At 40.2% G+C, this 15,631-nt stretch overlaps 1 protein-coding gene across 5 annotated transcripts in view; it reads left to right on the forward strand.

Moving 5' to 3' along the window:
• nbeab (neurobeachin b) overlaps positions 1-15,631 on the forward strand; it is a 219,441-nt gene that overhangs the window by 186,854 nt on the left and 16,956 nt on the right. For all 5 annotated transcript variants that reach the window (XM_034207128.1, XM_034207130.1, XM_034207129.1 and 2 more), the window contains 4 exons: positions 654-766; positions 9,246-9,386; positions 10,467-10,586; positions 14,137-14,289. In XM_034207128.1, the coding sequence (XP_034063019.1) occupies positions 654-766; positions 9,246-9,386; positions 10,467-10,586; positions 14,137-14,289 (527 nt within the window). The remainder of the gene's footprint in view (positions 1-653; positions 767-9,245; positions 9,387-10,466; positions 10,587-14,136; positions 14,290-15,631) is intronic.

Raw genomic sequence — 15,631 nt, forward strand, 5'->3', positions numbered from 1 at the left:
AGCAGTAAACATTCCAACAAAACCATCTATGGCAGCCCTATCCCAATCCTGGATTACAACTGGCCACCACCTGACCTCACAGCTGTGTCAGCGTCATCTTCAAAGAAAAAGTAGAACATTAATGACAACAGGCAACATACTCTTGGCTTTTCCCATGGATTTCCTGTGGCACATTTTGCCATCTGAAAACCATATTCCCACTGCAAGAGAATAGAGGAAACTCACATCTGGCCAATCAGCGCATCAGACTTGCAGCTACATTTCAGGCATTGGGAGTCATAACTCTCTAAAGAATCTTTAGACACTCCTTTACATAGACTCCTTACAACTTGAAGGCTGCCTCATCTGGCCTCCTGTAACTCCCTCAGTCCATTGGCAACGTACACTCAGCAGGAAAAGGCATGGGGAGTTCTGAAAACAATCCCTCATAGAAGAGAGAGCTTACCATTAGTTTATGTGTTTCTGTTCCAGACGCCGTATGAAACAGGAAGTGCGTCTGATTGAGGGCTCTGAGATTGGGGGCTTGTTGGAATGTTGCATGCTGATCCCCCAATGTAACTGAAGCCTCAAGTGCACCCTGCCCCACTTTCAACCCCTCTGTTCCCTTCCAATCCTTCATCACTCACAGATTTCTGTCTGCTCTGCGTGTCTAGGGAGGACATACAATGACCTGAACCAGTACCCGGTCTTTCCCTGGGTCCTCACCAACTACGACTCAGAGGAGCTGGACCTGACCTTGCCAGGGAACTTCAGAGATCTCTCAAAGGTACCGAGGCCTCTCGGCCGTGCACCTCAGTGTGACAGAGAGAAGGGGGGGGGGGGGGGGCAAGTAGGGGCAGCTGGCTCTGACGGCAGGGGATTTCCTTATTAAGATCCAGACTGTAAAAGAATATCATATATATATTAATAGCTGAGGAATCATGTGCAGAGTCTAAAGTCATGAGGTGGAATGCCGAATGTGGAAAATGCTGATCTTAACATCCTGAAATGCACTCAAATACATTATGTTAGTTCACTCCCCTTTTATTTGGATCTGTATTATCTCAGCACAAACAGTAGTATATACTTGACCTAAAAGTGGCTTAGTGGTTTCTGCATCAGAGGCTTTTGTAAATTGTATTTTATAACTATATGAACCTTGAATAGTAATACCTACAATGCTTACAATTCAAAGATTTTTTAGATAGGGAGATTTAGTAAATAATTGTATGATCTCAAAGAGCACTGGGCCATGTGGTTTAAACTATTATCATAATGTTAAAGCCACTTAAATTGTCATCTCTTTATCAACAAGAAATGATGTGGCTACTTGCAATGGAAAGGACTCGCTCATACTGTAGGAACCCACCGAGAATTATCACCCGATTATTTTAATAATTATTATGATGTACTGTCACACATATAGAATATTGTGTTTGTTTTGGACCTCAGGAAGTATAACTTCTACTTATATTACAGCTAACAGGGGTCCTAATGCATTCAATTTAATTCAACTTCAAAAGTGATAACATGTCAATGTTGTGTTTAGAGCTTGTTACTGCTGCCCCCAAATAGACAAGAAAATCCTTCATGCAGGTAAAAAAATGTTTTGTTTTACATTCAGCTTTCTTTACATTTTTTAAATCTCAAAAAACAGAACACTATGATTTATATTCATGTTGAATTGTTGGCCAGCCGAGTCGTTTCTACAGAAGGCAATCATTATATGTAATGTCCAGAATATAGCTAGTCATTTTTATTAATAAAACATTGTTATTGAATAAGTTTCTGCTTGGATTAGACTTTCAAGGTTGATGAACGGACACCGGGTCATGAGCACAGTGTTGCAGTGAAAGTCTTTCTAAATATGGCGTTTATAAAATGCATCAAGCTGTGCTGTAGCGAGAGTCCTGCGAGCGCTGCCAAATCACAAGAGCTCAGACACGATGACACTAATGCCCTACAACTCTGGGAGAGTTCAGCAGTTAGTTTGCTCTGTCTTTGACTGAAGAGGAAAAGGCAGCAGATCACTGTACCACAAATTGTGGCTTGGTTTACTTGTTTACCACCCCCATGTCTCCTTCTCTGCCTCTTCCTCTCTCTTGCACATACAAACTGCAGCTCACTGACCTGAAAACAGTCACATTCCTGTCTGAGCTCTCTCTCGCTCGCTTTTTCGCTCCCTTATTCCCGCTTGTTTCCCTCAAAGCGCCGACATTCTGACTTGGAGCCTCGCTTCACCATCATAGTTCTCAACAGTTAGTAGCTTTTACAGCGGTTCATAACGTGTGTTTTATAGTGGGAGAAGAGGAGAACCTGGAAGGGAAAAATAAAAGTTGTTTTGGACTACACAAAGAAACGTGGACTAACTAGATGAGGACATTTTGAGTCTGAAAAATTGTGCAGCACATCTATAATTTCTGTTAACCTAGATGGTTTTGGACAAATCGCTCAGTTGTGTGTCTTGTCTCCGTCATTGCAGCACTTATCTGCTTTCGGCTGCTCCGGCCTGTGGGGCATCCAGGTGGGCTGGAGAGCCCTGGGATGAGTGTGTGTGCGTATGTATGTTTGTGTCTTTTGGGGGGGGGGGGGGTGACCACAGCTGAGCCATGTGCAAACCTCCGGCCCCGGGGAGACAGTTATGTATTGTAATGTATTCCAGTGACATCCTCCCATGCTGTTTACAGGGCTGAGCTGCCTTCATTAGCATGAGTTCACAGCCTGGGTCTCCTGACAGTTGTCCTTGGAACCCCGGAGCTCTTACCTCCAAAAGTTCACAGATAGCGATGCAGGGAGGGACAGAGGCCCCCTCACTTCTCCTCTCGGCTTGGTATGCCCTTTTGTTCAATTATGGATCAGAGGTAGCAGCACAGTCTCTGGAGACGTGTTCGGTTTATATTAGGGTGGTGTGTGTCTCTGAGGTGTGTGTCCATCGGGTGTGGTTGTGTACCACCATAGGCTGTGTGTTTTATAAAGTACCAATGTTTCAATGCCAAAAGCAATATGATGTTTGTCTACATATCCTTTGTTTTATTTAACAAAACAAGTTAACCTTCCAAAAAATATTGTAAAAAATGTATCAACTGACTTATTGAAGACTTGGACAAAGACAAATCCATCAAAGCCATAAATGACAGCTTTCGGACTATCATTATTGTCATTTGCTACTCAGGCTTATTTACTGCATTTAGCCTATTCATTCATTCCTGTTTTAATTTGTATGTTTAATTTGCTATTCTACAGTTGAATAATATCAAATTACCTCAAGTAAAATCAAACGTCACTCCAGAGCTCAGTGATAGATAATGATAGGCATATCATTAGTCCTATGTCAAAACAGTGGATACAACTAAATGATAGACTTTAAACTGACTTTTTAATCTTAGAATTATCCCACGCTAGCATTGCACAATCTGGGAGTTTTCTTTCCCACAGATCAGAGTCCTACCTGAGACCTGTTTGTTAATTACAGGTGACTATCACTTGATGGACAGCATTGTACACATTGCTTGTGGTCTGTGCTGATTTGCAAAATAATATCCTCCCAAACATACTGCACACACCTACAATTACCTGTGGTTGGGCATTCAGTGAGCTGTGAACAGTGCTACTGAGCTCTGCATTGCTTTGCCTCAGGGCCAGAGTTCTGCATATTTGGATGTCACATAAATTCATGCAGTGAAGTGTTTCATTAGATTGTAATGATTATTTCGTGATTGAGTGACAAGTGGATGATAGATATGGGGAAGCCAATCTTCCTCACGCTGTTAAATTATGTGGTGGAAATCATACAATTGCATAAGAATGTGAAAGAAGCAGATGTGGTTTAACACTGTGCTACTTTAACCTCAGACTCAAATGTATTCGATATGTCCTTGTAACATTTCGAAGAGACACACAAGAGCATTTCTCAACCCATATTTAGTGTTAACATTTTGATTCCACCATACTTAAAATCACGTAAATAATGCTAAAGGTGTTGATTTCCCTTGTTATTATACACTGGAATGAGCTGCGCTGAGATGGAGAAACCAATTTTAATATTTTATTTAGGGTTCTTCTGTAGGACTGAGTAAAAGCTGAGCATCTCTAAGAGATGAAAAAAGAAGCCCCCCCCCCCTCTACACTTTTCCTTCCTTTATGGAGTCTTCCTCACCCTCACTTCCACTCCAGTCGGGCTGTTTGGGAGCACATCTGCTTTATCTTGAGTTTGAGCCACTTGATTGCATTAGACTGGAGCTGCATGCAGCACTGCCTCTGACGAGGCAAGCAAAAATGACCGTGACTTCTCCTGACAGAGCACCATAGCAACATACTGTAATGTAATTACTTCTGAAATATAAAATGCAATATGCGTCTCTTTGGGAGGTAGCTTACCAACCAAACAAACAGAGGTGCTCTCTGTTCACTCATTCACCAGCAGCCGGGTTCATTTGGAATGGAACACCAGAAATGATCCTGATTGAAACTGAAGCCGAATCTAAGTTTGATCGGACTTACTTTAGTCGTGATGATGTATTCAACTGGGTCAGGTGTTATACAAGAAATGAACTCAGATAGAAGCAAGTGTGGGACTATCTGAACCAGTTGTTTTCATTGTCCCATATCTATGATCATTGGGAAGTGGAAGGGAAAGGGAAGAGGTGATTATTTGTGTTGCATAGCCTAAGCAAAGCCTGATTTGGAATTATTAACCAATGGGACTATGACAGGAATAAAGGAAATGCAGGACCACTAAAGTTGTTATCCTATCTTATTATAAAAGTGTTTTTATTTCCCAGTCAGCATCTTATCAAGTATACATTCTCCTAATATTATTTTGTTGTATTTTCGTAGTCAAACCTAAAGCATACCAGCAGTATATATACATATACATGAATATTTGGACAGTGTTATTTGACCAGAATGTGACATTTATAAACATACAACATATTCAGAGCAGTTGTTATGGCCAAGGCAGCACACTTACTACGTATATAGAGATGTAGAGCATTGGGACTAACCTAGAAGTAGCCTTTTAAATTATTTTATGCTTGAACTCTTCGACAAGCAACAGTATGGGAGCTACTTTATGCCAAGTTGAGAGTGCATTGTCTTGTCTTGCCATGAGCATAATGTAGAAAAAGTGTCTCTTTCAAGTCATCACAATTTCATGTGGTTTAGTTTCTTGGTGTACATAGTCTGTTTCGATGCTGAGGACAGTAACACATATTTCACTCAATTAATAAACAAGATTGTAACATTCAACAGAGCTGAGACTGAGTGTGAATATTCATCACCAACTTTAATTAGATCTGCTATCACAACTATTTTAGTCATATCGAAGGAAACCGGGATACAATAAATACAAAAAATGTTCTATCCAAAAACTGAACACTTTGTGGTATTCAACCCAACCTTTATACACACAGGCGGCCAGAACACCCCATAAGAAGGTTCATTTTTCTTCTGCTTCCAATATATGTTTTTCTTAACTTGTCACCATCATTTGTATACATCACTTTACATCTATAAATATACATTTAATTTGCTTTACATTCTTCTTCTGGGAAAAAGCCAGTTTAGTGTTGTTTATGTTCACCCTAACTACATTTGGTTTTCCCTGCTTGTTTTGTGTTTGTTTTTTTACATTTAGTTGAGTATACATTTTCAATCCCTATTTGAGCAGTGTTCAACACACTTCTCAAGGATGTAGGAGAACTGTTTTGCCATGCAGTCTGTAGCTCAGCAAACCATGTTTTCTCGTAAATAAAATGAAAACGATCTTACTTCTAAGTCACATAGAAGATGCCTTATTGTATTTATGCTTACACTGCAAAACTACGCTGTGAGAACACTGTGCCTGATATTCTGTAACCCTAAGAATGAATAGGATATATAACTTTAGATCACTTCCCTTCCTCTTTATTAAAGATGTGTGTTTGTGGTAAGTTTAGTCCCTGGAAAAGATAGATAGGGTGTTGGCAGCACATTTGGTACTTTTGCATGTATCAAAACAAAACTGTCAGCTTAACGCTAAGTAATATATTAAATATCACATACTCCTGACTGCTAGCATCGTGAAAATAGTTTTTCAGATTATTCTGAAAACATTTAATGACACTGCACATTTAAGATCTATGCTAATTTGTTAGCTATAATAGGATTGTCTTGCTTTTATTATCTGCTTATTCTTTCCATGATGCATACTTATTACATGCAGCAGTCTTTTCCGTATTCTTTCCCTTTCACATGTATTAACTGGGTCTTTCATACAGCTCTAACATGTATTAGTTACTCCAGCGGCCGTTTTACAGAGTGTGAGACGTCTTGTGACTTGCACCCCGATCCAGCTGGGCCAAGACGTCACATGCGTGGCCATTATCACCTCATAAATCTATGCAGATCTCAATAAACTTCTCTTTCAGTCTATTCAATTGTGCTAACACTGATGTGGACTGCCATTAAATTCTAAGGAAGAACAAAAAAATGGCCCCATTTAATTTTAACCTAGAGCTTTAGGCATGTGCACTGTGTCACACATGGATATGAACCTAATCTTCAAAATTACCAAGAGAGACTGTCTGTCGCTGATGTTGCATACAAACCATACCCAGCCAAAATAATAGTGCCATTTTAATAATGTTAGAATAAGTGAACTTAAATAGAGGGCTTTTATTTGATTTCTTCTGACCTCTGAGCTCGGCTTTCAGGTGGAAACGCTGCCATTGATTGCATTACAAGCCTCCCTTCTCCTTTGTTACTGAGTCAGTGTTACTGAGTATATTAATATTGACTGCCAATATGCCCCCGAGGCTCTTATATTGGACAGGGTGATTGAAAAGGCAGAGAAAGCAATTTATTCACCAATAAACGTATGTTTAATGGAAGTCATTTTGTTGCCTTAAGAACACATGAAAATGAAACAGCCGCCAAAGGGCACAAATCCAGTGATGGTGTCAGTAGGATATTGAAATTATTACTGCGGCTGCGGTTAAATAATTAACCACGCTATCCAAGGTTTGGCCTTATTAATAAAATAATTGGATGTGTGTCAAATAAATATAGATTTTTTTATTTTTTTTACATCCTCACAATAATTGGGCAGCATAAATACATCCAATACACTTTGAATGATTATGACTATTAATAATAGCAAATGTTAAGATCCAAAATGTTTTCTGCAAAACTGCTTGCTGACTTTTTTTAGTTTTAGTCATGATTTAATTAACTCAATGGCGATGTAACACTATAGGCCATGGTGTCGCATAATTAGATTACACTGTATTGTTTAAGTCATGGAAACTCCCCTCAGTAGCGCCCAGAAGGGCTCTGAACACAGATGGGAGTAGCAGTGCTGAGTAAAGTGTTTGGCTCAGTGGGTGCGTTGGGTGTAAATCAGGTCAGCCAGGGTTAATCCACATGGATTATCCACAACATTTAGCAGGAGACGCTCATATCTCCTCCCTCCATCCTCAGCGCGCCATCCTGCTCACCCCTGCCACCTTACCGCTGTACATTTCAGACAGAAGACAGCGCAACAGGACATTTTTAGGGTTCAGGGGAATAATGGGGTCTGACAGACAAATCCCAGAGTAAAGCTCCTTGACTGCCCTGAACTCTCCCCCAGCCCTTCACCAGACGCACCACAGGTAGCCTAATAGGGAACTACGAAGACTCTGCAAGTCTATCTTAATGCTCAATTATTCTTTACTATTCTGTGTGCTGTCCTAACACAATAAATGGTAAACTACGCACGCAACACAATATGTTACCTGTAAATCAAAGTAGATGGACTGTACCTTTGTTGCCTGCAATGGGCTTCAATACATTTCACTGCAGCCATGCGTTTGGAACATCATATCTCCTGCTTCTTGATGGTATTATTGGCAGCATGTAGTCTATTTCCCCAGGCCAAAACTCTGCTGCTATATACTGTATACATATTGTACTACAAAACCTAGGGGTTTAATGCAGGAAAAACATTTCACCTCTAATGCAGATCACTCTTCTATAAGTGTTTGAGTGTAATTTGTGTGTTCGCCAATGTAAGTAAGTCAGATTTGGTCTAATAGATAAGTCAGACAAGTTTAAGTATTGCACATGTTTTATCAAAGGATTTACCATTAGTGAAAACTAGGTTCTTGTTTTTGAGTTTATAAAATCGGATTAGGGCCAGATACAGTATAATCTTTTTTCTGACCAAAAGTGATTGTTATTGGGGGGGGGGGGGGGGGATCCTGAGATTAAAGTCAGAATCCTAAGAAGAAGTCAGAGCTTAGAAATTGTTTTCATGTGGCCCCAACCCTCTTCTGTAGTTCTGAGATGATACACTATGAGAGAAACCTATTTTTTTATTCCAAAATACCTTGTTATATTATAAAGGTCCCCAATTGCTATACTCTCACATATATGCATTGACTTGCATGGTGATACACTGACCCAGCCAAGATCCTACAAGAAGTATAAAATTATGACATCAGACATCAGATTCCAGTATTTCAACAAGCAATATATTGCAGCGACTTCACATAAAGTGTGGTTTTCACTGACCCAATAACGCAGTACTATAAGTTGAGTCAGACTGTGTGGTTGGGAAGAATAGAGCAGTTAAGATGGTATGAGCAAAGAAAAGAGCTCATATTGCTTTTATTATAAAGTATTCACACTGGCTTACAGCTTACTAATAATATGAATTTTAAAATCCTGGAACTTTCTATAAATCATGGACCTGTCTTTCACTATTGTTAATATTGTTTCATGACATGTGCCTGTTATAGTACTCAGATCTACAGTAAACCAAACCCACAACAGTTTAAAGACAGCCATACTTTTATTTGACCTAATGCCTTTTGTTACTATTTTCATCTTTAACCTATATTGGAGATTGTGGCAATGGCTTTGAGCACATAGGTACTGTAAGCCTTGGTTGTGTTGTCGTTACTGTAAATAAGCCCCATAAAACTAAATGTTTTAGTTTTATGTCAAAATGACATTGGTCACTGTTTTATTTGTATTTGTAATATATGACTTTATCAAATATATTACAAAATAATTAATATGTATTGCTTTCATGGCGCCCACCTTCAGGTTAATGTTTAATACATTGTATATTTACAGTATCCCATAAATAGAAGACATACTCACAGGTAAAACTCATGAGGAAGTGTTCATTTCCTCAGGGTCTCTTTGAGGGTAAAACCTCTGTTTTGAATAAAGAGACAAATATGGAGCAATTTATTTATTTGCAAAAACTCAACCTATAATTATTGTGTTTTTGTTTCCAGCCCATTGGTGCTCTGAATCCAAAGCGTGCAGCCTTCTACGCTGATCATTATGAGACCTGGGAAGACGACCAGGCACCACCTTGTCATTACAACTCCCACTACTCCACAGCTGCCTCCACCCTGCACTGGCTTGTCAGAATAGTAAGTAAAATCACTCCTTCAAGCACCTTCACACTCATTATTGTTCTGTGTTCAAAATCCCCAAATTAGTCAAGCGCCCGAATAGGAATGAAGCCAAACCCACATCCACAGCTTTTCATTTTTGAGTCTGCATTAGTTGATTGTCACTTGTCAGACTTGATGATCCTGTTACTTTGAGGTCTGTCGGCTTCTGCACAGGAAACAGCTCGACATCTCAATTTGATTGGGCCCGAGTTAGACCAATGGCGCTCAGAAAACACATTTCACAGGCCAGTAAACCGGCATATGTGGACTAAATAAAGAGTGGCTGGGTAATGATTTACAGAGGCTGCTGTGACAGGTTTATGTGTTTCAGGCAACCCAGTGAGCGCTGGAGACATGTCCATCAAGGTTACTGAGCACTGTCCTCATTTACTCTGCAAGAGGAGGAGGAGGAGGCCCACGCACTCTCCCAATCTGTTCCTCACAAAACATGCCCTTTCAACCTGCACGGCTTCTTTGAGTTGCTGTACATTCGATTTTGAAGTCAGTTTATTAATTTGAAAAAAAGCTTCATAGGGAGTTTGTACTGTACTTCCCCTCCTCCCCCATCATTAGTAGCTAAAGGCTGATGAACTGAAGGAGCTCCCTTGACAGCAGTTAGATTAGCCTCTGTGGGTTTGTTTCCACAATCCCTTTCTTCCTTTGGTGAGTGATCCATCCGCTCCAACCGGCAATGGTCGCCATCTCAGGCTGAGAAAACCACATTTGAGCCAATTATCATTATGGCTTATTGTACTCACAAAGAACACTAATTAATTCCCCCCCAGGCTTGGATCCAATGAATGACTGATTCCTTTAGACTATCGCAGAAAAAAATGACAATTAAATATTGCAATTTATTCCGACTATTCACATGTATTTGAATAAGCTGCATGGTGATCCAGTTATTCCAACAGTTCTGATGTTTTTCGTTATTTTAATTATAATGGTTGCATTTGAAATGCAGATCAAGAGGGTGAAAAAGATGAGGATGATGATGACTTTAGATTTGGGTGGGGATCTTTGATCTTTCTGATGTCAAATTCGCTTTCTTTTTAGGAGCCCTTCACCACATTCCTCTTTGGTACCAATAACGACAAGTTCGACCACCCTGACCGCACCTTCTCAGCCATCGCCCGCTCTTGGAGAAACTGTCAGAGGGACACCTCCGATGTAAAGGTGAGAGGCACAACAAAAGCATAAGGATACATGTCTACAGAAGTGTGCCCTTAACAGGGTAGAGGTTAAATGTGTGATCATTATCTGCCTATATATATATTTATATATAAGTCAATATGTAGTTAATATAACTATTATGTGATCCTCATTGTCAGACATCTTTTTTAAGCTGGTGTTAGGATAGTGTGAGTATTTCTTTCTGAGGTCAGTTATTCAGTTACAGCAACATATCTACCATCCAAATTGCAAGTATACAGTATATATAATTGGCAATATAAACATAACCAGACTCTGACTCGCAATGCCCCCCTCCTCAGTTAATGTGCCTCAACACCACTGCAAAAATATATACCATTAATAATGAATGCCTCATACAAACAGTGAATCACAAAGACCATGGTGTACAGGGATACCCTTAGAAATGCGCATTTGATTTATCACATGCAGAAAACAAACTATCTCAGAGGTGGACTGATCCTGTATCTGTGCATGCAGGCACTCATGAGTTTGAACAAAGGCTGTGTCTGAGAGAAAGACAAAGCCCTCCCTCTGCAAATCCACAGAGCAGTCACCGAAAACGCTGAACCCTGCTGATTCGCCTCCATTTTGCCCACTGCATAACACGCAGCAGGAATATGCACTGACCTCAAAGTGTCATATATTTCTAGCACACCCCGCATCGGGTAGTGTTGCCCCGGGCAATTAATAAAGCATTAATGACAAAAGCTATTTAAAATGTAGTCTTTTATGTAGGGACAGGGCTTTTACTCACCAGGAGCTAGGGGGGGGGAGCAGCCAACTATGTGAGGCAGAAAGCTGCAAGCTTTCCAACAGCTGAATAGTCAAACGCCACCCTGTTAACAAATACTGCCTACTTTCTACTACTTGTATGTCTGCATGCATTTGTTTTTACACACATAAGATGGCTACTGATCTATTAGGAGAGGCAGTGTACTGTGGAGGGCAATGCTGGATTACTAACAGTATTTCATAATGTATTAGAACAGTTGTTTGGTTTACTCATGATGCAATAGGGCTATGCCGCTACAGTATGTTGACTGATTACATGTATATTCTTGACCTTTTTATAATAATCTCCTTTCCAGTTTTATAATTTGTTCTGTTTTGTCCTCCTACCTAGTTTATAATGTTTTATATTTGTTGTTTTTATTGCACTAAGCAATTGCCCGATACAAATCCTATCCGAAATGAAATGAAATGAAAGCATAGGTTTCCATGCATGCAATCTGAAAGGCAGCCCAACACATAAATGCCAAGCGCAGCCACCATGTAGGGACTGAGCGGAGGGACTGGGGGTTAAGGTCAGCCTGGGCCCGGCCCACCGAGCGGGCCATCAGGCCTCTGATTAAAAGGCAGCTTGTTTTTACCAGGGTCTTTCCTTCATTAACCCCGGCCTCCTCCAGCAGTAATGACGACAAGACCAAGGGAGGCTAAACCACTGATGGGTATGACCTCCTGAAAGAGCAAGTCAAAGGGAAACAATCCTGCACTCACCAAGCCCCTCACCTCCTGACCACCCCTTCATTATTGTGCATCCATACCTCTCATTTATTCCTATGTTCACACACAGTTATCTTAAGCTGGCATGGCCACTGTGGGCAACGTGAAGCAGAATTGTCTAGGAAGTAGTGGGCACACACACATACTCTCTCATACACACACAATAACTGCCACCATGCTGTCTGAAAGAATCCAGCAGAACTCCACTGGTGACAGATTTTGACGAACATGTCATTAAGGTGACGCAGTGTAAAGCAATGGAGGCATGTGTGATTGACTTGTTAGCCCATTACGATGCTGTTGCAGAATTAATGGCTGCCATGGGAGGGTGGTTTGAAAACAGAGCTGGCAGTTTTAACGGCTTGACGGTGAGTTACGGCAGGAAGTTTACAAGCAGAAAAGTGGAGGGAAAGTGCAGTTGTGTGTATGTGAGTAAATGTGAGGGACAGAGGGAAACCGAGAGGAATGGCTACTTTACTCCTTTCCCCTGTCGTGTGCGGAGGGTGAGATGTGACCAACAGCAGACCAGCAGTGTTATTGGCCTGTACCATGTCATGCTAACTCGCTCTATCAAAACCAAGTGATTTATGGGGGCCTAAAAGCTCTGCACGTTATGTATCCCACAGGCAATATAAAACTCCCAAGTACCACTGAATCCGACAAACACTGCATTCATAAAACAAGCCTCATGTAGTAAGAGTTCAATACTGTGCACCCTACTTTATAATCTCAGGCTAAGAGACAGACAACAGCATTTAACGTGTCTTGTGTCTATGTGTCCTAATGAGGACAGAGTAGAGGATCTACATTCCTCGTGTGCATATGGTTCATTGTGCAGAGGCTTTACTCACTCATCCTTCCTTAGCTGTATGATTAGGAGGATAAGGGTCAGTGTGGCTACTGCAAAATCACATAAAGTATAAATACACTAATTTATGTTGCAAATGCATTATCTTAAAGAATAGCTTAAATGGCCATTTTGGTAGTTTTACCTATCCAAAGCATGCCGTCTTTTTTGTATTAACTGCTTTACATCCAGAAATGTCACAATTTAATTTAAATTAGCTATTTAAATTAAACATGAATTCAAAAGTGTTTTTAACTGGGTTATTACATCATGACATTACTTCTAATGTCTTCCTCTTACTTAAAAAAACGGTCATGTGTTTGTTGCATGGTAATGCACTTGAAAGCAAGTGCTGTCCTTTTTCACATGTTCTTTCTTCATCCATGGACAGTAATATGCCTACTTCTTAGAGTCAACTGCCATAAGGCTTTGTGAAAGCTGTATTTTAGGAACAATAGAAGAAGAAGAACAATAATAATAAGCAAATGTGTTTGTGTGAGAGTTTCTAACAGCTTCTGTATTTGACTCAAGAAAAAAAAAACACCTTTAATGTTCATGTTAGTAGATTGCTTATCTCAAGCAAGTCTCCTCAGGTTCATGTACATACTGTAACATATATAAACGGTTGTCTGGAAGGTTAGACATTATGAGCTTAGTGTTTTAAAAATGGTAAAATACCAGCAGGGCCATTCAAGCCAGGAGAAATCTCTTTTAGGATAGTCTTGTCTCAAACAGGTCAATATTTGCTCTCTTCTTTAATGTATGAAATCACACCAGGCTTTGTGTCGGGGGCTCTTTTACCATGCTGACTTCCCCTCCACTGCAAGGTCCTGACCCCATCACAAGAGCCCAGAGACCAGGGAGAAAAACCCAACGCTGTTCCAGTTTCATTTAACACACCTAACACCCCTGCCTGGAATAACTGGACTAGCACCTCTCACCGCCTTCTCGTGGCCCTGCTGTTAAGTTTGTTTGTGTTACCTTTCCCCTTGAATTCTCACTTCATCTCAGTGGGATACAGAGCCTTTTTTCTCTGTTTTTCATGGCTCCGTCCTCACATGTGTTATTTTGTGCACTTTGCTGAATCGCTGGGCGATAATACGGTGAACATGATGGTATTAGAGGTTGTGGTCTTGTCAGCGAGCTGTTGAACATGAATCTCTCACTACCTTTGAAACACAGGAACTGATTCCTGAGTTCTACTACCTCCCGGAGATGTTTGTCAACAGCAACGGCTACCACCTAGGAATGAGGGAGGACAGGACCATGGTTTATGACGTGGACCTGCCAGCCTGGGCCAAGAAGCCTGAAGACTTGGTTAGGATCAACAGGATGGTAAGCTTTAGGCATGAGCCAAATTCAAAATGGTATCCGAATATAACAATAATACATTTTATTTGTGTAGTGCTTTTAAATGTACAGAAAGGGAATTTAGAGGGCAGTAATATGACACTACCTGCTTTATCAGCCAGGGAAAAGATTAGAAAATATTCAATAAATATAACAACATAAGTCACCAAAATAAACAATTTTATCTTCGTCCATTTTCTGCTTTTCTATCTCTGCCAATACAAAATAAAAAAGAGAAATAAATACTGCACTATTTGCAATTTTTATGTAAGTAAAAAGCAGTAAAATTATGACTGTTGCATTTATAGTTATCATTTATTTGATTCGGTATTTTATATATGGCCTTATTATATTTTTGTGTCAATCCTCATATGACACACTTCATCATACAACATTATTTTCTTTGGTGTATTTCTTCATGGCTGAATACTTACTAAAAACATTCTGTACTACCATACTGACAATCTACAATAAGTCAGCAGTATTTTTAAAACAATTTCTTTACACTCAGCTTTTCTGCCTCTGTATCACGGCATCAAATAAATCAATTTTATAATCTTCCCTCTAACCTTCCCATGCATCTGTGTCTCCTTGTCTTATTCATGAAGCATCTCATAACGTGCACCGCTCAATACTAACACTGTACCCCTGACCCCAGTGATGTCACTAAAGGACAGCACTGAGGGCAAGTTTGCCTGGTTTGCCCTATAGTGTTACCTTCAGTAATGCCGGGCCTCATCCCTTTGGCAGCGTGCAGGGCCCTTTCAGTGTGCATGTGTGTAAGCGTCTGCGTGTGCACGTTCAATACAGACAGCCTATCAACATGTGGTCCACACAACTCCCAGCAGGTTTCAGGAGCAGCACGGAGAAAGAAATAAAGATCTAACCCATCTCTTTCTGTCGGATAAACTCTGTTCTCCTTTTAATCTGGAAACACTTACTGTAGAAACTCAACAGCTAAACTCTATACTCTTGTTGAATGGCCATTGCATGTTTTTAAAGTGCAGATACATTTGAACATATATCAAATTGAGGGGAATGCTAATTGGTTTGAACATTGCATACCCAAAAATGCTTTATATAAGTTTCTTCATATTTTAAGATTCACGAAGGAGCCCTTGTGAACTGACACATCACATGAAGGAACACATATTACAAAGAAATTCTCTATCATACTAATTCAGGCTTAATGACTAGTTTCCTCTGAAAAGCACATACACTTTAATAAGGTAGTAGCAAAAAGACACTTGTGTCATGCAGGTTCTGTATCCTGAGTTCATGGGCCATCATTGCTTTCGACCAGAGGTAGAAAGAGGCTCTGGGAACA

Source organism: Gymnodraco acuticeps, unplaced genomic scaffold, assembly GCF_902827175.1.
Source record: "Gymnodraco acuticeps unplaced genomic scaffold, fGymAcu1.1, whole genome shotgun sequence".
NCBI lineage: Eukaryota > Metazoa > Chordata > Actinopteri > Perciformes > Bathydraconidae > Gymnodraco > Gymnodraco acuticeps.